This window comes from Capsicum annuum, chromosome 8 (genome assembly GCF_002878395.1).
Source record: "Capsicum annuum cultivar UCD-10X-F1 chromosome 8, UCD10Xv1.1, whole genome shotgun sequence".
Taxonomy (NCBI): domain Eukaryota; kingdom Viridiplantae; phylum Streptophyta; class Magnoliopsida; order Solanales; family Solanaceae; genus Capsicum; species Capsicum annuum.
In genome coordinates, this window is record NC_061118.1 from 147626555 (window position 1) to 147648004 (window position 21450).

Here is a 21450-nt window from a genome sequence, read left to right on the forward strand (position 1 = left end):
TTATTACCGCTGAATTCAATTTTAGCATATTTTTATCATTTTTTTTAATTGATGTAGCACTTTGATCAACCTTTTCAGCTGACGTTTGATGTGGGCCTCATTTTATGCAATAAAGGTGTCACGTAAGTACAAAAAGGTGACAAAAATTACGCTACAATTAAGTTCAGGAGGTAATAGGACCCTTGTGAAGTTGAAATGTGTCGTAGCAATATTAACCATAGTTCTTCATTATTGAATGTTTATCTTTAAAATGTAAATAACAATTAAAACAAGCATGGTATTTAAACCAACAATACAAAGGTAACAACAATCCAAACATGATGGTGCAATTCCTTGCCCCTTTGACACGGCAAGAATAGTTTCAGATGCAACTAAATGAATACTGCCAAACTAGGAAAGGAAGGAATGGATCCCATCAAAAAACAAAGCATCAGTAAGCTTTTGCTTTCCTTCTAAGAATTTGATTCCTTACTCTTACATCACTCTTTTGACTTCTTTAATTAGAACTAAAATGTATATGTCATTAAGAAAGTAAGTTCACTGTTTTATAACTCGCATTTCAATAGCAGTATGACAGTCCAAGAATTCACAATACATAATTTGGCTGGTGCAAGGATACGTGTTTACATCCTCAAATATACAGATCAAAGAATGAGTAGTGTACTAGTAATCTATGTTGCTCAGAGTCTTCCAAATGTCATCGGGTGCGTGTCGGATCCTTCATAAGTAGTTCATTTTTGCAGGATCCGACACAGGTGCGGAACATTTTTGAAGAGTCCGAGCAACTTAGCTAGTAGTAATTAACTCATAGAATTAACTTCGGCTAGTTCTCCAAGAAGATTTTCCAACCATAGATTTTCACATCAAAATCAGAACTATTCGTGAGTGAACTACTCAGTTCCTCAGCTGACTCGGCACTTTTTGCCAATAACAAGGCGAAACCCCCACCACCTGCACCTACAAGCTTGTAACCACAGCAATAGCGATCGCAAAATGCGAAAAGCTTATCAACAAACTCATTGCTGCAGAAAGGATCAAGCTCCTGATGCAATCTCCATGCCTCCAGCATTATGTCCCCAAGGGCATCAATGTCGCAATTCATTAAAGCTTCTCTAGCAATCTTTGCAAGTTCAGCGAGGCGCTTGATACTCGAAACAAGCAGGTTGTCTCTTTGAAGGTAACGAGTAACCACCTTATGCAGCACTTGGTGTGCAAGTCGGACCTGCATATACAGTCATTGACAATTTGTCAACAGATGAAATTGATAAACTCTAGAACAAAAGTAGTAGTAGTTGGTTTGTAAGGGGTGTAAACTTGGACATGAATTAATTACCAAGAAAATCATGAACACCATGATGAATGCAAACTTGAAACACAAAAACTGACAATTCTAATGAATTTAATTACAGTTCACAACTTACTTGACCAGTGAAAACTACAAGGAGCCGTTGCTGCAACTCCTTTATTAACTGCGAAGAAGCCAAGAGGGGAATGACTTGAAGCCGCAGCGGTATTCCAGGAAAACTTGTAGTAAATTTAATGCCAGCATATAGACCTCCAATTTGATCTTGCCAACCACCTCCTGTGCCCATGAGCTGTTCTAGGACTAAAACAAGTCTTGCGACATTTTCGTTACTTTCGTCTCCATCAGTAATACGTAAAAGCCCTTTAACAACGGCTGCTGCTAAGATGCTGGAAGTTCCCAAGCCACTACCCCTAGGAACATTGGCCCAAGTCCTAATTCGCAAGGCCACTGATTGAAGGATCTTTGCATGGATAACATTGGTTACAAGCAATGCAGATTTTACAAGCCGAAATGGATCACTGGTTTCAAATGGAAGGGAAATAGATGATAGATCTTCAATTGATAACTGGTTTCCAACATCATCACTAACAAATATCCCAGTCCCTTTTTCTGTCTCTATGACTGTGCCAACAGGAAGAGAATTTTCTAATGTTATTGCCATGTTCAGAACACAACCAGCACGCTCTAAACTCCAAGGAGGTGTATCACTCCAACCCCCAACAAAATCCACTCGAACTGGTAGTTCAATCTTCACCGTCTTATGGTGGAAAGATTCACCACAACAACCATTAGTATTACCAGGATTTGCTGTGATAGAAAACCAACTGGAAGACCCTGCTAAGTTTTCTGATAAAGAAATAGCATTTCATTAAAAAATTGTATTTACAGCATATGTGTAAACAATTGAAATAAAGGAAAGAAAAAGAATGGGGGGAAGGGGAGAGGAAGAAGAACAAAGAAGCACTAGACTGTCCTGTCAAAAGAGTACCAGCTGGGAAGATAGATCAAGAAAAATAAGTTAACAGGTCATAGAAAAAACAGTTCTTGGATTTAGTTGGTCATTCTTTGTAACAACTTTCAACATGCCATTTTACCTTTGAACCCGTATCTCACAGCAGAAGCAGTTTCATCAGCAACGGAAGCCCATACTTTTTGCTGAGCTTCAAGTGCCATCTCTTCATTGCCGCATGCTCGTAGAAGATCAGCATGAACTTGATATGCCCTGCTCTTAGGAAGGATTGCTGAATTTTGAGCTTGAAGCTTTGGGCAGCGGGATAGAAATCCTTTGCAAACTTCAATTCCAGTTGATTCCTTTTGAAGAATCTCTTGCAATAACTGACTTAAGTTGCGGCCAAGTAAGCCAAAGTTAAGGCAAGCATTGACAATCCCTGAAGCTAAATCAGCCTGATGATTACTCGAACCTAAACAGATCTGTGGAAAGTTGATGGATCTATGCAACTCCTCCAAACTGATCCGCTGGGACCTCTTCCATGATGAACACAGGGTTTCATTTCTTTGGTTGTCCAAGCCCATTAACCATGATGCCAAAGTGAGCATTTCAAAGTACGGAAGAACAGGGAATATTTTGGCATTCCATAAGCATTTTTCCCGAGTTTTCTCTGAGGTCCACAGATCAGTATCTTGAATGCCTAGATCATCTAAAACCTTCCTCCAGGGTTTCCCACAAAAGGTACCATTTGAGAGTAGAATCTTTGGGTTATCATGGATGCCACAGTACACGATAACTCTCTCTGTGCGTTCCACTAAAGGAACCTCCCAAAAGCAGTGGCGGTCTGGAAGCATAAATCTGAATGGAACCTTTTCTGTCATATCACTGGCTGCTGGCACATGAATACCAACAACAATAGACTGGGAACCAATCTGTATACCACCTGAAATGAAGGAATCATAAATGAGAGAGTCTTCTCCTATAGAGACTCCCGGCTCTATTTTACTGGAAAGGATAATAGCTGAGGCAGCAATATCAGAGACATTGGTTGCGGGAATAGAAGACAGGTGCCTCCGACCAACAAGTCCAGCACCAGTTTCACTCATGTGGTCCAGAACTTCACTAGATGTTCCAAAATGTAAGAATAATAGATCATCTGCATCAAACTCAAGAGAAGAAGATTAGTTTAATTCTAAAAATCAATTTATATGTATCACAAGCATGGTAAATGCACAGTTAAATTTTCCATAGAGTGCAACAGTAGATATTTTATATGAATAATACTGTTTTGATCCATAGTTCTTTAATCAAGTTTGATTCAGTGAAACTCCTCTAGCATTTTCAAATAATAGAGTCCTAAAATATATAGTATTCAGATCTACTTAACTAGTAAGTGACTTCTGAACTATAAATGCAAATAATGACATACAGTTGCTTATGCATTCATGGCTTTTAGTATAGGTACATATGAATCGAGCTCCAAGATGGATAAGCAATCCCATATGTTTCAAGAAATTAAGACCTGGACATTCCCATTTGGATAAATTCGCTATATGATTAAGTGATTTCATTAAGACAACTTCTTAATCAACCCACGACTCCTGTATTTCTGGAATGCATTTCAAACGAGTGCTATTCTTTTTTTTTTTTCTTTAAAAAAAAGGATTAGAACTAACCTTAGTAGTTAAGCAAAAGATCAACATAATATTTTTAAGAAAGAACTGAAAAAATATACTTTACATCCGTCGGCTATTTAGTTAAAGGAGATGGGCGGACGGCTATTTAGGTTAATGCTTCTTTACACACAAGAAACAAGGAAGCAGACTTTGAAAATATGCAATGACTTAGGAAATTACTAACATCATCACACAGTCAACAACATTCAACCTACAAGCACAATAGCTGAACATCTCTTGTTCTCCCAATTTGTTTACAAGTTCATCACCCAAAGGGCGGGATCGCAACCATTCGTGCTTTGCTGGTACCCAAGCAGCTACAAGGTCTTCATACAAACTCATCTGCCCAATAACAGAAGTAAAAAAATTAACTCACCTACATAGATCAAAACCCACTTGAATGGAAATAACAAAACCAAAAGATCACTTTTGGTAACAGGAAGAGTAACTTCTTTTCACTGTGCGAATACAAACAAAGTAGAAGTACAGACACTATTGCAAGAAAGACAAGAATTTTCTGCAATGTATGGAGCCAAGGTATGTCAAACTTAAGATTAATTGAGAAACAACAAAATCAACCCCAATAGGTTTACTGAAATGGTTGTATGTCTAAAGCATCCAGATTAGGGAAACAATGCATAAATTAAGATATATGACAAATGTTAAAATGGAGCTCAAGAAGAAAAAGGTCATTAGGGAATTAACAATACATCAGGATGAAGGAAACAAAAAAAAGTACAGGATGATATAATTTCATTCTATATTAAATTTTTGTTGCTTCACAGGCTGAAATAAAAATCGAGTTAGAGGATATGTCCATGCTATATTAAAACATCCATTACTGCATCTTCAGAAACTAGCCACCAAGAAAATATCCAACTTATATGCGAATAATCCTAGGACAAGATATTAAAAGATTCAAATGCCTCTACACGCAGTTGCTTGAAGAGCTTTTGCTAAAACTACAGAACATTTAACAGAGAGAAGAATGAAAAGTTCAATAATTCACTCTTTGGCCTAACGAAAAGCATGCTTTTGTGAAAAATGCACCTCTGTGCATCAAATGAAGAATCAATTATCTAGTCTGATAAACTTGTTGCAATAAGCGTAGAATACTTCTTCTTAGAGAAGAGTAGACATTTCCAAGTATTAGATACTGGTACATGGAAATACAAAAAAGAGTTGAGTAAAGCCACTAATGAATGATCACTAACCTCTTTTTTCTTTTCCAGAAGTTCTGAGATCATTGATTGGCTCGAACACGCAAGTTTTACCAGATTTAACCATGCCTGACCTCTAACTGCTATTATTCCAGTATCAAGCAATGTTCTACCATCATCCAGAATAGCTTGGTGTCTGACAAGCTCATCCAAGCAAGGTTTCTGAAGCAGATTCTCCACCAAGTTGAGGGAATAGGTATCATTTGAAATCCCAGATTTTGCTGCCACTATAACACCATGATTGGAAGCAATGTCCAGAGTAATAGGGACGGTCACAATACAGGACGCATCCTTTGGCAGAACCATAATTGAGGCGTCAAAACAAGGAAGAACATCTCCGGTCATTGTAAGCATTCCACCTGCAAAAATACTTTAACTCTGCTCAAAGCGGTGTCTCATAAAGAATATAGACTATGTTCTTTAAAAGAAAAAGAATATAAGAAAATTAATCAATTATTTTATTGAAAATAAGTATCACTGGTTATGCATATTGATTATTTGATAGGGCTAAGAACCTTCATTCTCAAAAGCTTGTCTTGCACAAGATGCAATAGCAAGGATGTGATCAAAGAGCAGGGGAACTGGTCCGTCTTGGTCATCAGCTGCCAAATAAGGAAGTGGGAGAAACACTTTCCCCATAGGATTTGCCCATGGTACCCTTTTAGAATCACCTCCAGCATGAAGCAATAAGACGTGTTTTTTGGCAATCAAGTAGATATATGATGAAGAAGGTTCTTTCATCTGAGAACTTCCGCACTGTATCAAAGAGAAGCAAGTGATTTAATTACAAAGTTACACCTGCTCCCTGTTGATGTATGCCAAAATCATATCCAAAAAAGATAGGAAGAAACACTTGTGTGATGGTCTTTAATAGTATGAACCTAAAGTCAAATCTTAATAAGATGTCTCAAGTACATTCAATAAAACTAGCTTTTGTGTGCACCACACGTGCATTCTGTGTGTCGCATGTGCATTCCGTGTGCCGCACGTGCATCTCATATCAATTAATTTTTACAAAAAATTAAATTCACATATATTATATTTTTGTTAAACATGCGTGTGAGTTAGACATCTAGAGTAAAAGGAAACTAAAGTAAGCTTAAAATTATGAAGGATGGTCCTATTCAACAGACTTGATAGTTAAACTCAAACTACCAGACATTGTTTAAATGTTGGGACTTTTGTTTCTTGGAATAGTTTGATGAGCATAAGAGACTATTACTATGAAGTAAATGTTTTTGCATTAGTTTTAATTTGTTGAGTTATGCCTTTTTACTACTTAGATTCAAAACTAAAAGTGCCAAATAATATTCTTGGTAAAATTTGGTCCCCCCAAAATTGGGGACCTAAGGCATATGCCTTATCGGCCTTATATGAAATTAGAACTTGGCTTAGTGATCCATTTAAAATCAAGAATTAGCTTGGGAATTCAAACAACGACATCAAGAACAGTGTTCACCCTTTTTTAATTTAATGGAGATACCTGAAAATCTTCTCAAGTGAAAATAAATTTACCTAATTCTCAAAATTCATGTGCTTATCTTGTATAGACTCATGATTTGCATCGAGTTTATATCAAACTAAGCTTTCTCAACCCACATTCCACAGAGTTTCTGGATGAAGATTGGTGGGATAAAGCGTGCAAAAACTGGTGCAGTATGTCCAATGAGGCAATTATAACTTAAGCATTTGGAGGTGTCACTGGTAAATAACAAAAATGTCGCTCTAATTCAAAATTCATTAGTAATAAACTGTGGAGATGGAGGGATTTCGCCCGATGCATCTCAAATATATAGGCTTAGTGATAAGGCCTGAATAGGACAAGTGTTTTCCAACAACTTTGACTAATACCCGCATTCTGCATACAAACAAGTGTATAAATTATCTGAAATTCACACTGATCATGTGAATAAGGAAAAAATTGAACTTTACATATACATACACCATGCCTTTAAAATCCTGGATCCAAATGCATTGCATCAAATATGTTACCTGAGAATCGAGAGAAATTTCTTGATAATGTTTAGCAAGTTCCAAAATGGCATGAAGAGTTGCAGCACCAGAACCGATTCGCTGGCCATCGGGATCAGGAACAGCAAGGGTAACGGTGGAATCAGCAATCCGACCCATGCGTTTAGCTCGCTTAAGCTGCCATTCATAGAGCTGAGCTTGTTCAGGGCTCGCCGCCGTAAGCACGATTGCGTCCCATGTCGGAACCCTCGCCGGATGTCGTACCGACAACCTTAAATGATACCACGATTTCCGTAATATACCGGCTAAGTCTGCTTTCCCTCGGCTTCTGATATTGTACTTCCTTTCCATATCTATTCCTGCCGGAATTTGAACGGAGAAAGGATAAAAGTAGAATCAAATATTAGTTACAGTTGACTTAAAATGGAAACAAAAGATAGTGATGGAGAACGGATAAAAGTAGAATCAAATATCAGTTACAGTTGCTTAAAATGGAAACTAACATGGAATTCAATTCAAAAGATTGTGATGGAGGAAAAAGAAATACTAATATAGATTAAAGCTAAAATGAAATGGCGTCGCCCGGACTCGAACCGGAGACCTTCAGTGTGTTAGACTGACGTGATAACCAACTACACCACGACACCTGTTCGTTGTTTTCAGCTTATAATTATAGAACTATTTGTTAGTTAGTGATGAGATCAAAGATTTGGCATTCTCTGCCTACTCGTGAGACACTTACCGCTTTTGTCACTGTCACATCACAGATATCAATTAAATTATGTTAATATAACGGTGATAAATCTCTAGTCGAACTTTGGTAGCAATAATTTCCGGAAAAAATACATAAAGTAACATATTTAAATATTAAATTATAAAATATAGTAATATTTTTATCAAATTACATTTTGTAATATATATATTTGTATGTATTTGTATTTTTGTAGTAACAGTTTACAAAAATATAAAATACATATCCTACAAAAATATAAAATACATATCGATTATAAGAACACTAAAAATCATATGTATTTGTATTTTTGTAGCAACAGCTTGCAAAAATACAAAATTTAACTTGTTATATTATGTAATTATATAACTGTACATTGTAGCAATAGTTTGCAAAAATACAAAATTCAACTTACTATATTATGTAATTATGAAACTGTTGCTATGAAACTCATAATTAAGGGGATGGGTATGTTATTTCTGAATTTTGCCCATAATTATTTGTCATTTCATTAAGTATATTATCCAGAAAAGATGATCTCGTTATAATGAAATTTAGTGTAGTAGTTTGATTTTTTTCGAAATTGATTTCTTATATTATATTTTATTTTTCTATGACGGCATTCTAGTTTAAAAGTAATGGTGTTTATTATAGTGGTATACTCTTTGTAAATTAGCTCTTTATAATAGCACATTCGAATATTATGTAATCATATTTTGTACGAAATATATTATGTACAAAATAAAATATCAAAATATTTATGGTGATTATCATTAATGTCATGTACATAGTAGAATTCAAGTACGGATATTTAGCTTTAAAAAAATTATATTTACATAACACACATCAGTTATTTCATATTTCATAATGCCCAAACAAATTTCATATTATGACCATTTCATCATTTAAGTCACTTTGGCACAGGTAATTCAGATACAGTTCATATATTACATTGATACACCATATACCATACTGATACAGTTCGTAAAAAAAAATAAAGCAATGAATTTATGCTTAAAAATTATCTCATTGTTATATAAAATATGTATTTTTTAATATGATGTGCATAAAATTTGTATAAAATAGATATATGTATAAGATATATATAGAAATTGTATCTTTATTGTATAGAAACATATTTGTATAAAATATATATCTAATTTGTATGAGGATTGTATAAAGCTGCCAACAAATGATTAGAAAATAAAAATAAAATTCAGTGGTCATTTTTATCTTTTTCCCAAATAAAAGATACATGTGAAATTCTTGCTACAGACTCATTTAAAAGTAGAATTTAGGTACTCTTCGTATATTTAAAATAAAAATATTAGATATTTCCTGCAAAATTCAAAATATTGTTAAAAATTGCAAACTATATTACTTATATATAGTGATCAGTCATATTTAACCCAGCCAAAATCACGTTTACATAAATTGCTAATAGATCCAGCAAACATTAACGGAACAAGTGTTCGTTGGAGCATTATCTTCTCCCATCTTAAACCAAAATTCCACATATCCCTAAACTCAATACATTTTCTCTTTCTCTTTCCTCTTTTGCTAATTAAAAAAAAAAAAAAAAGTTAAAAAGATTTTACCTCCATGTCTATCCTCATATATTAGCGATCTTCTTCTTATCTATAGTTTTATACTTTTTCTTTTTTCCTCCTATCATCTTTAGCCCTTCTTTATCTTATTATTATTAATAAACTTTCATTTGGAAGGGTTAATTAATTATATTCATGCATAGCTGCATGGAATATTTTGCATGAGGAAGATATATATGTATACATATCATCAAGAAGAAGAAGGAGGTGATAATGGAGTAATGTGAAACTCAGGATGACAACAATTTCAGTACTGTCGTTGTAACGAATTTTATTGGATCTCGATGCATTATTAGCTGTTTAGCCTCGAATTTGAATGCCGATCACGTCGAAGATTGTTCCACACGCGATCGGCATTCTCATTTTACGAGGCATTTATCATCGACATGCAAACTTGTGGTCATCATCTTATCTTTGTCTAGGCAGCAGAAACATTATTTGAATATCCTGATTTCCTCCTCCAATTTCTGCCTGCTTTGGGTTGTCTTTGTTCTTCGTGTTTTTACTTTTCCTTATTCTTCCTTCCTTTTTATTGTTTGGTTGATTACCGGAATGAGTTTCGGGGCTGGATCGGGATCTTCTTATCATTCTGGAAATGGAGTTAGAGTTGAAAGCCCTTTGCGACATTCTTCGAGTAACCACGGTGGATTTTTTGGTTCATCTGCTAATGATCGACCCGTTAACCAAGCCGATTATGTAGAGAAAGACCCTACGGGTCGATATGTTCGGGTAATTCACTTTACTCTCTATTAATTATTTTTAGTGTTACTTATTGCTTCATTTCTAGAGTGTTACTGGAATGCAAACGGTCCAAAATTAAGGATTTATATTGTCATCGGATTAAAGCCCATTTGTTTACATTAATTTATGCTTCGATTTCTTTTCCTTGTTCTGTTTCATAAATTATGTCTAGTTGCAAAACTCATTTCCCGTTTTAGCATAGCACATTATACTCAACATAGATGCTTTGAGGTGGTCTTAGCGCAGAGGTGAACAATCACTTCTCACAATTCGTTTCTTCTTAAGTTGATTTGGATTTTTGGTCCTTCTGCATAATTGTTAAGCCATAAACATAATTATGATTTTCTGTTGCAAGATTTCATCTCCGTGAAACACACAAACTCTACCATCTAGTTTTGCTTCTTGATTAGCGTAGCGAACTTTTGAAGTTTGAAGATGGTTCGATCAGTTTGTGTAATCCCATTTCACTAGCATGGCAACACTCCACTAGATGGATTTGAAGATGTTGATCAATTAGTTGAGGCTGAATTCTATCTTTAGCAACTTAAGTAGCCTTTTTGCTTCCAAACAGAAGATTTAAGAAGTCTGAATATCAAGACAAAATTGTAATCTTTTGCTATTTAGCACTGAAAACTTCCGGTTATTTCACTGACAGTCATTTATATTTGTCACCTGCTTATTTTTCCTCTACAGTACAGTGAGGTGTTGGGCAAGGGAGCATTCAAGACTGTGTATGTTCCTAAACTTTATTGCTGATTTTTATCGTTCCTTTCTCTAGCACTAATTGTGTATTCAGAGCATAAAGCATTTTGTCTTTTTTTTTGGTTACTTTTAAATTGTGTTTCAGCTACAAGGCATTTGACTTACTTGATGGTATTGAAGTTGCATGGAGCCGAGTGAAAGTCGAGGATGTTTTGCAATCACCTAACAATTTGGGAAAGTTATATGCGGAGATGCATCTTCTTAGAAAATTGAAGCATGACAATATAATGAAGTTCTGTGATTCATGGGTTGATGGCAAGAAGAGAACAGTTAACATGATCACTGAACTCTTCACATCTGGGAACTTAAGGCAGTGAGTTTCTCATAGTTCCTCATTTTCTTTGCTTACAAATTGTGTTGTCATACAATAAATATGTAAATTATACTTATCAGATACCGCAAGAAGTATAGAAGCGTTGATATGAAGGCAATAAAGAATTGGGCAAGGCAAATACTTCAAGGGTTAGACTATCTTCACAGTCAGAACCCTCCCATCATTCATAGGGACTTGAAGTGTGACAACATATTTGTCAATGGAAATACTGGAGAAATTAAGATTGGGGACCTTGGATTGGCTACCATTATGGAGCAGCCTACTGTTAAGAGTGTCATTGGTACGGGTACTTCTTGTATCGACATACTTTGAAATAATGTTCCCTATTCAAAAATGCTAACTTTATCTATTCCTCTGAAGGGACCCCGGAATTTATGGCCCCGGAGCTTTACGAAGAAGAATACAATGAACTGGTTGACATATATTCCTTCGGCATGTGTATGTTGGAACTAGTAACCTTTGAATATCCTTACAGTGAATGCAAAAATCCTGCTCAAATTTTTAAGAAAGTTAGCTCAGTAAGTTTGATAAAGTTGTTTCTTTAAGTTGTGTAGGCATTACATGTTTTAGTGAATCTAAGGAACTTTATTTATTCTCAGGGTGTTAAACCTGCTTCCCTCGGCAAAGTTACTGATCCCCAAATCAAAGCATTCATCGAGAAATGCCTGGTTCCTGTTTCTCTGAGGTTGCCTGCCAAGGACCTTCTCAAAGATCCGTTTCTTCAGACTGAGAATTTAAGTGAGCCAACGCATAGTCTTTTGCTTTCACCTTACCAAAGTCCAAGATCATTAAGTTCATTGAAATCTGCACCTCATTCAATGGATGTAGATTCCGAGTATAATCAATCAGTTTATACAGACTCCCATTGTGGAAGTCCTTGTGCTCCGACATTGGAATTTCAGAGGTTTCATCAGAATAATGAATTTAAATTGACAGGTAAGAAGAAGGATGAGAACTCAATTTCACTGACCTTGCGAATTAAAAGCCCTTCAGGTACATAGATGCGTTCTAATTCATTACTTATTTTTCTTCTTTTGACATTTCGGAATAAAATTGGCTCTTTGTTTATCTAAAGCCTTCGAATTTTGCAGGCAGAATAAGGAATATACACTTCAACTTTTATCTTTATACTGACACTGCACTCTTAGTTGCAGCGGAGATGGTTGAACATTTGGAACTAGCTGATCATGATGTAGATTTTATTGCTGACTTCATTGACTATCTAATAATGAAAATTTTGCCTAGTTGGAAGCCTTCTGATTATTTTTCTAGTGGAGGGAGAAGCCAAAGAGAAGAATCTATAGAGAACTACCTCACCTTGTCGCCCATCACTACCACATCTAATGCTCAGCAAGATGATATTCCAGTTCTCAATATGAATAACCAAATTGGTAGTACTCATCGAGCTGATGAAGATAAATTGTATGCGAATTCAAATGGCACTTCTTGTCACGTTACTTTTGCTTCCCCGTCACATTTGGAAAATGTGATAGATGGAGAGTGTCAAGGTTCATCTGCTACTGAAGTAATGGAAAAAGATTCTTCTGCAAAGAATTCATTTGGATTTGGGGACTACTTTACATGTGCAGATATAATCTCTAAAGGTTCTAGTGGAAACTTATCAGAGCTAGAGTTCATGGGCGTGTTTCATGACGATGGAAATGGTGGCGATTATGTAGACTGCATATTATCAAATGAATTTGGAAAGAATCTGAATCTGGAGGTGACCTTGACGGATACAGATAGAGATTCTAAACGCATGAGTTTGTCCAGCAATTGTTCATTTTTATCGTTAGTAGAGAAAGATGATCAAGACAACGAGTTAAAGTTAGAGCTTGATACAATTGAATCACAATATCAACAATGCTTTCAAGAACTCGCAAGAATGAAGCTGGAGGCAATAGACGCGTGCAGAAAAAGATGGACCACAAAGAAAAAGTTGGCAGGTAATTAATTGAAAGAGAATATAGTTGATAACTTCATTGACATTTAAGGTTTTTACTTTCTTTTTTTTTTCTTTTTCTTTTCTTAATTTATGGTCACATATTCGAATTCTGTGATGGATTTTGATTTTTTTTTCTTTCAGACTTAACTTCCTTCATACCCCTTTATTTGTGTGGGTAAAGATTATCTGTACTTTGTATAAAGAGTGTATATAGTCGTTTAGTTTTGCTGGTTTTTAACCTTTAGTAATTTGTTCTTCTTTAGCCCATTGTTTTGCAAGTATGCAAAATGTTTTTGATCATTCAGTTGCAAGGATATTAACTAAGTGAGTTAAAGTCAAATTTTAATAGAAATTCTAGTATTATTAAAATGCATTAAATTTTTTAATACTATTATTATTAATATGCTTATTATTATAAAAGTAAGGATTAATTCTAAATAATAAAATGTTAGTCATTATTTGTTTGCAATATATTAACTTGATGTTGTTGTAAAAACTTTATTTTATTAATATGAAGATTTGAGTTATTTAATTCAAAGTTCTAAAATATTTTTTTATAAAAAGTGGATAATTCTTCTTTATATATTTTTTGAACTTTTATGTTTTACGATCTTCAATATTGTTTTGAGTGAAATTAAAAATCATAAAATTTATTATTAAATTTTTTGGGGCATCAAAATTTTAGAGCCTAAAGCAATCACTTTACTATATATATCTTAGTAATTTTTCCTTTTTAACTGTATATGGATACACATCCATAGCCAAGAGCTTACCTTCAGCCTGAGTGAGAATGACCTTATGAAACACCCAGAAGGGTGTGACCTAGTAGTTAACGAAGTAAATTAAGAATCATGAGGTTTCAGGTTTAATTTTCACTGGTTTCAGGTTCGATTTTCAATGGAGGCAAAAACATCACTGATTTCTTATCATTTGTCCAAGTTTTGATGGATAAAATTATTTGGCACCTTAGTCGAGGCAAGGTAAATTAGGTCAGATCGCCGGACCATGATTGTAAAAAAGAATGACCTTCGATGAAGTTCGATGACAAAAATGTACCTATCCTCTGAACGTGACAATTGTTGAGTGACATTTGCATTATTGTCATACTAGTTAATTTATCCGCACTTCACTCGGTTATAATAATAATAATAATAATAATAATAATAATAATAGTAATAGTAATAGTAATAGTAATAGTAATAGTAATAGTAATAGTAATAGTAATAGTAATAATAATAATAATAATAATAATAGATAGATAGATAGATAGATAGATAGATAGATCTTTACAAGAAAAAAAAAAATTACACCGACTCAATCGCTTCTTAAAATAATAGACGTACAATTCATGGAGTAAATATGTTAACAATATGTAATCATCTACTTTAGAAGGTGAAGAGCAAAATATTCATTCTTGTAATTATAATGATTAAAAATAAATCAGATAATACACTATTTCTCAAAGTTAAAAAGAAATTAAAAAAATAAATAAAAAAAAACATAAAGGTTTTTTTTAAGTGTATAAGTTTTTTTAAAAATAAATTAGATAAATACACTATGTTTTAAAATTAAAAAGAAAAAAAAGAAATGAATAAAACATAAATGGTTCTTTTTTTTGTGTATATAGATTTTTTAGAATTAATTACCTCATTTTCCTCCCTCGCCTCCATGTTTCTTTATATTTCTCAAATTTTATGTCATGCATATTTATTGATAGTCCTAAAACATAATTATAACTAAGACCAAATAACGAATATATTTCAATTATTAAAAGTTATTTAGCTATCAATGGATGTTGGTTGCTTTGTATTGTTTTACATATGATTAATGGAAATAAGCTAGTCAGCTAAAAAAGTCAATTATAAATTAAGAAACTTAATTAATAATTAGTAAATTTTCAACTACAAATTATTCATTTGAACCAAAAGGAATTATAGACTTAAAAATTGAATTTAAGAGGCATCATATATAGATACAGAAATAAGAAAATACACGTATTATTATATTTTTAATCATTAATTTAAAAAAAAAAAGACGAAATCAATGCATAATTATCCAAGCTCTTGCCGATATCCACTTCCACAAGTTTTTCATCATTTAAGAGCATCTTCTTCTTTTTCAATTGAAATAAAAACATAAATATCATAGTGAAAATGAAGGATAACCTTGGGTAAAATCGCATGAAATAAAATATATGAACTTTTATAGAAAGAAAAACGAAATGAATACATTAATGTCTAGGTATGTATGAATACATTAATGTCTAGGTATGTACTTCCACAAACCTAAAAAAAAATCAATTATAAATTAAGAAACTTAATAAATATTAGCAAATTTCCAACTACAAAGTTATTCATTTAACCAAAAGAAATTATAGACTTAAAAACTGAACTTAAGAGGCATCATATATAGATATAGAAATAAGACAATACATATATTATTATATTTTTAATCATTAGTTGAAAAATATAAAAGAAAGCTGAAATCAAATATTCTAACTCTTGTCATATCCACTTCTACAAGACTTTCACCATTTAAGAGCATCTTCTTTTTTTAAAAGTGAAATAAAAACATAAACATTATAGTGAAAATAAAGGGTAAAATTGCATGAAATAAAACATATGAACTTCTATAAAAAGAAAAACGGAATGAATACATAAATGTCTCGATATCTACTTTCACAAGCCTAGTCTTCTTCTTCTTTTCAAGAAAAACAAAAGCATGAATAAAATAGTGAAAATGAAGGATAACTTGGATAGCATCTCATGAAACAAAAAATATGAATTTATATACATAAAAATAAAGGAATACCATAAAGTATCATTGACTTTTGTATTAAATATTTAGGGGTTATAAATATAAAATCATGAATAGCTTGAGAGTTACAAATATTATTAGTAAAAATTAAATAGATGAGTTACCTCAAACATTTTTTTTCTTTTATTACATACTCCCTCCGTCCAAAATTTTCTAATTTGATTTCTCATTTTACTTGTCTTTTTTCATTAATCAAGAAGAGACAAATTTTTTTCATGTGTTTACCCTTTGCATTAATTACTTTGTCTTCAAATTAAAATGTAAACATCATTTAATAGGGGTACTATGGTAAACTAGTTATGTTATTAATTATTTTTCTTAATCAATGTGTCATCTCAATTTGGGACGGATGGAGTAGTAAATTGAGTTTAAATGCATGTGGTGACTTTTGATTTTTCTTTGAACATACAAATATTTCAAATAAGGAGAAAACTCAAAAAATATCTAAAAAAACCATAAAAAAAAAAGATAAATAGGATTGACTATTGATCTCTTATATATATATATATATATATGTTATAAATGTATTTACATTATAGTGAGTGTCTATCAAGATCTAATAAGATCTAATTGATATCTATCAAGATTTGAAGTATCTAACTTTTAGTCAGAAATTAGGAGTATTTTCTCTTATAAATAAAGAGGTTTTGTTCATTGTATTCTCAATCTTATGATCTCTCATCCAATAAAGAAGTCTCCCTTTTCTCTTTCTATTTCTTCTTGTTCCTTCTTTATACTTCATAACATGTTATTAGCACGAGATTCTACCAAACAAGCTGAAGTTATTAATCTAAAGGTAATTTATCTAAAAGTAATTTCAAGCACGAGACTCTACCAAACAAGGTGAGATTATTAATCTAAAGGTAATATCAAGGTTAGTAATTTCTTATGTTATTTGTCTTTTGCTACTAAATGATATAGTTATTATTGGATTTGAGGAAAAAAGAATAATTGGTTTGGAACCATTTATATTTTAAATTTATTTATAAAAACAATATTATCAAAAAAGATGATAATATGTTGGGTTCAATTCCCATGAATTTATGCCTAAGACGTCTTTATATGGATAAGACATTGAGTTTGAACCTCAATGCACCATATTGATGATATTATAATGGCTAAGGCAAAATAATAAGTATTTGGTGAAACATGTCCCATCAAATATGTTCCATTCCTTGAATTGAATGTGGTAGCAATAAATTATATGTATGCCTTAATTTGCTTTTATAGTAGCTATCATAATTTGATACGCTTAAGGCATGATTATATTCCATTCCTGGGGAATGAGAAGCTTATTAATGCAAACGTGCACTTGATTGTGATGGTATCACAACTCACCTCCGAAGAGAAAAGTTGTTGTGAAATCTACTTCTGAAGTAGTAAATCTGAAATTTTTTCATATAATAGTAAATCTAAAATTTACTAAAGAAAAAAGGTATATGTCATGGTAAACTTGGAGTTTACTAGTATAAGAATTCATAAATTGATATGAACGATTGTGATATCCCAAAGATGTGCATAATTAAAAAACTCTTCATTACTTTTAATTTTGTTTGTTCTCATAATAAGTTGGTTGGACCAACTAATATTGAGATTGGATCCCTTAAAATCTGAAAAGTATAAAAGGTGAATATGGGTTTGTTCACCAGTCATGTGATCTATTAAGATGCATCAATATAAAATGATCACATGTGCGTTTATTGTCAACCTACAGTTTGACATTCATAAAGTTGTTTGCTCAATAAAATTGAGTTTAAGAGCAAAACTTTCAAATTGTGCAATCAAGACAATTCATCTTGATGATCATAGTTTAACATCGAATGCCTTCAATAAATAGTTAAACCATTGAGAACAAAAGCTTAATGTGTTGGTTTGAAATATTATATAGAAAAGTACTTGTATGCATCAAACCAATAAATTATGATTAATTTCCCCTCAAAGTTGGTTTTAAGTCAGGAATCACACGTTGTCTATCTAATAGTTAATGTGCGGTATACGATTAATGAATATACCATGATACACAAAGATGGATTCCTCAAAGAAGAAGGAGGATGTATGTTAGTTTTCCTAACATAAGGGGGAGATTATAAGCAGCTAAGAAATATGTTAGGAATTATCATCAGATCGTCATTCAAAAGATAATTCTAGTCAAATGCCGAACGCATCTCATATTTAAGCTGCAAGTGTTCCTATTTTGTGTTCATAAAAGACAAAGCCTATGCAAGCGTGAAGCATGGTAGATCAATCGGTTCCAAATAAAATAATTCTTGAAAAGGATAAGGAGCAAATAATCATAATAAGAAGGCAATGTGCTCTTGAAGAATCCACGCATAATACTTCATGAAACCTTATGAGAGGTTCAGGTACCTGAAAATAATAAAGTGATGAGATCTCAAAATGTTATGTCATACTATGAACCGATACGAAATAATATATCATCAATGATATCTTTGATATAATATTGGCACAATATTGTAAAAGATTACGAGGATCCGAATTCTACGTTTACTTAAGCATGCTGACGTAGAAACATTTATCAAGTGACCTGAAAGAATGCATTTTGGTAAGCGTAAAACTTATTTGATTTGCAGTCCAGACACTTGAAGATGTCACACTTGACATGTATGTTGAATATTGTTACTTGAAAAAAAATCATATGAAAATCCCTAAAGGATTCAAAATGCCTGAAGCATATAAAGTTTCTGGAAAACTTTTTATTATCCTTATAAGATATAATTTGATGATTTGAGTATCATTGAAACTCTTGGACAGTTTTCAAAAGCAATAGAGTATTTGCTTAAATGAGAAACATGCAAAAATTGAATAAGGATCCATTCCGATCTCAAGAAAAGAATGAGGAACTCCTTTGTTATGAAGTACCATATCTTAGTGCAATTGATGCACTAATATATCTTGCAAATACTATAAGGCCTGATATAGCCTTTTTTTTTAGTTGATTTGTTAGTAAATTTGCAGTCCCGATCTTATTGGTCATGCTGATTTTGGGTACTTATCTGACCTACATAAAGCTCGGTCTCAAATAGGCTATATGTTCATATGTGGTAGTACTGCAATATCTTGAAGATATACAAAGCAGTCTATCGTAGCCACTTCATTAAATCATGCTGAGATAATAGCTATTCATGAAGCAAGCCGAGAATGTGTATGCTTGAGGTCCATGATACATCTCATTTGAGAAAAATGTGATGTGAAATATGACAATCTACCCACAATTTTATACGGAGATAATGCATCATGCATATCACATCTTAATGGAGGATTCGTAAAAGGAGATAGAATGAAGCACACTTCATCAAAACTTTTCTACATACATGATTTACAAAAGAATGGTGATATCAACGTGCAACATATTCGCTCAAATGACAATGTGGCTGATTTTTTCATCAAGTCTCCTCCAATTGCAACTTTCAAGAAGATGGTGCACAAGTTCAGGATGCAAAGGTTCAAAGATGTTCTCATTAGGGGAGTTAATACGCGTTATACTCTTTTTCTCTTACGAGGTTTTGTCCCACTGGCTTTCCTTGTAAGGTTTTTAATGAGGCAGCCGATATGCGTATTGTTAGAGATGTGTACCCTTTTTCCTTCACTAGATTTTTTTTCTACTGAGTTTTTTTTCTACTAAGGTTTTAACGAGGCACATTATCTATCTAGACATTCAAGGGAGTGTTATAAATGTACTTATATTATAGTGAATGTCTATCAAGATCTAATAAGATCTAGTTGATATGTATCAGGATTTTCCCCTATAAATAAAGGGATTTTATTCATTGTATTCTGTGATCTCTCACCCATCACGAGAAATAAAGAAGTTTCCCTCTTCTCTCTATTTTTGTTGTTCTTTCTTTATATTTCATAACAATATATATATATATTTGCACCCAAACTATTTTAATGATTTGATACATAACCTCTTGCTTTTGTTTCAAATCCGCAAAACATCCGTCAAACACTGCCAAATATTGCTTGAAGTAAAAATGGAAGTGCTAAGTATATAAGATATTCGTAATCTGAAGAAAAAAGAAGTTTATATTTTTCAATACATATAAAAGTATAAGGATAACATAAGTTAATTCAGTTAAACAAAGTAAAATAAGACATAATACCAACATATAAAGAACAAATTAACCTTGTCCATATTTAAGTTACAAAATAGTTTTATTTCATTAAATATCAAAGGAGAGAGATTTGTGTAATATTCGAAACCATATAAGAGGTATGTATTACAAACTGAAACTTCAGGGGAAGCTTCTCAAAAAATAAACATGCGAAAAAATTGCTAATTTAAATATTTTAGGTAAGATTTTATTTTACAGTAGTTGATAAGATTAGTTACAATAAAGATTCGATCATATCCTCTTTGGTATTCAAATCTTTTGACGTTCATTCTTCCAAGTCTTTAATGCAATTATATATATATATATATATTAACCAAACTGTTATATTTTGGTTGTGACGTTTTGTGAGGACTCCCAACACTGGTGACACGAGACACCAGTGTGGTTGCTCCAGATCTGCTTTCAAATACTACACAAACAATTGCTTAGACATACAAGTTCATTATTTTTCCCTAAAATTGAATATACTAATTCATATCAGATGGAAAAATCACGTGGATTACGAGGGTATTGCTGCTTCAAATGCCGGAATTTTGTAGCAGATCATAATGACATCATTGACAAGTATTATATAGTTAAGTACACATTATTTTGTTTTTGTAATAGTTGTTGGTTTCATCAGTTCAAATATATATATAGAGAGAGAGAATAATAATTTGAGTTTATTATATATGTAGGGGACACATAAATATGGACGTGGTCGAGCTTTCCTTTTTTCTCATGCTAGCAATGTTGTGGAAGAGCCTTCAGTGTTGAGGATATTGATAACTGGTCCATATGTTGTGTCTGACATTTTATGTGCTGAATGTGGCCAGAATTTGGGGTGGAAATACAAGAAAAGTTTTCATGATGTTCACAAGTACAAGGAAGGCAAAGTTGTGATGGCTAAGTACAACATCATCAGGGGGGTTTAATTACTTTTGGATTATGTTAGTTTTATTATTTTTGAAATTTAAACATTGATTACTTCTGAACTAGATTTTTGGTCAATTTGAGATGCTCCATATTGGTTTTGATATAAAGTCTATGAGGTAATCAATGAAGTCACTGAAAAAGGGACCCCTATTAGAGTTTGATATAGAGATGGAAGTCATTCACAATTGTATGACAATTGACAAGGAAAACTATATATTACTACTAGTACTTAACTATTTTATAAAACTTGTCTCCCTCCTCAACTTGGGCTTAGAAAACATCCTCTGCCTATTTTAGCGAGAAAAAATCCAGAAATTCTTTACACTGACGATACAAATAAT

General features: G+C 32.8%; 2 protein-coding genes and 1 non-coding gene across 8 annotated transcripts; 1 reads left to right on the forward strand and 2 right to left on the reverse strand.

Annotated features, from left to right (window-relative positions):
- Positions 1-503: 503 nt before the first annotated feature.
- Positions 504-7775, reverse strand: LOC107839347 (bifunctional fucokinase/fucose pyrophosphorylase). 2 transcript variants are annotated; one of them, XM_016682790.2, is made up of 8 exons: positions 7626-7775; positions 7144-7481; positions 5667-5907; positions 5146-5510; positions 4147-4273; positions 2401-3411; positions 1422-2152; positions 504-1222 (listed from the first exon to the last, which is right to left on the reverse strand). In XM_016682790.2, the coding sequence occupies exons 2-8, from the start codon at positions 7471-7473 to the stop codon at positions 824-826; spliced, it is 3204 nt and encodes a 1067-aa protein (XP_016538276.1). In that variant the 5' UTR covers positions 7474-7481; positions 7626-7775; the 3' UTR covers positions 504-823. The 2 variants fall into 2 exon arrangements, with proteins under 2 accessions (XP_016538276.1, XP_016538275.1); XM_016682789.2 differs by having other exon boundaries at positions 7144-7727.
- On the reverse strand, positions 7696-7769 carry TRNAV-AAC. The gene has a single exon. It is a non-coding gene; the product is annotated as a tRNA-Val (tRNA).
- Positions 7776-9417: 1642 nt separating the features above from the next.
- LOC107839345 (probable serine/threonine-protein kinase WNK10) lies at positions 9418-21171 on the forward strand. 5 transcript variants are annotated; one of them, XM_047394524.1, is made up of 9 exons: positions 9418-10188; positions 10894-10931; positions 11048-11275; positions 11356-11576; positions 11657-11814; positions 11896-12289; positions 12388-13242; positions 20676-20768; positions 20872-21171. In XM_047394524.1, the coding sequence occupies exons 1-8, from the start codon at positions 10012-10014 to the stop codon at positions 20741-20743; spliced, it is 2139 nt and encodes a 712-aa protein (XP_047250480.1). In that variant the 5' UTR covers positions 9418-10011; the 3' UTR covers positions 20744-20768; positions 20872-21171. The 5 variants fall into 5 exon arrangements, with proteins under 5 accessions (XP_047250480.1, XP_016538273.1, XP_047250481.1 ...); XM_016682787.2 differs by lacking the exons at positions 20676-20768; positions 20872-21171 and adding an exon at positions 14127-14323; XM_047394525.1 differs by lacking the exons at positions 20676-20768; positions 20872-21171 and adding an exon at positions 14127-14259 and having other exon boundaries at positions 12451-13242.
- The last annotated feature ends 279 nt before the right edge of the window (positions 21172-21450 follow it).

Coding starts and splice junctions, on each gene's coding strand:
- LOC107839347 (XM_016682790.2), bottom strand. CDS start 7,473: ATGGAAAGGAAGTACAATATCAGAAGCCGAGGGAAAGCAGACTTAGCC. Junction 5,511..5,666: donor ACAAGCTTTTGAGAATGAAG/GTTCTTAGCCCT, acceptor GTATTTTTGCAG/GTGGAATGCTTACAATGACC. Junction 2,153..2,400: donor TGTGAGATACGGGTTCAAAG/GTAAAATGGCAT, acceptor TTTCTTTATCAG/AAAACTTAGCAGGGTCTTCC.
- LOC107839345 (XM_016682787.2), top strand. CDS start 10,012: ATGAGTTTCGGGGCTGGATCGGGATCTTCTTATCATTCTGGAAATGGA. Junction 10,932..11,047: donor AAGGGAGCATTCAAGACTGT/GTATGTTCCTAA, acceptor ATTGTGTTTCAG/CTACAAGGCATTTGACTTAC. Junction 13,243..14,126: donor CACAAAGAAAAAGTTGGCAG/GTAATTAATTGA, acceptor CACTGGTTTCAG/GTTCGATTTTCAATGGAGGC.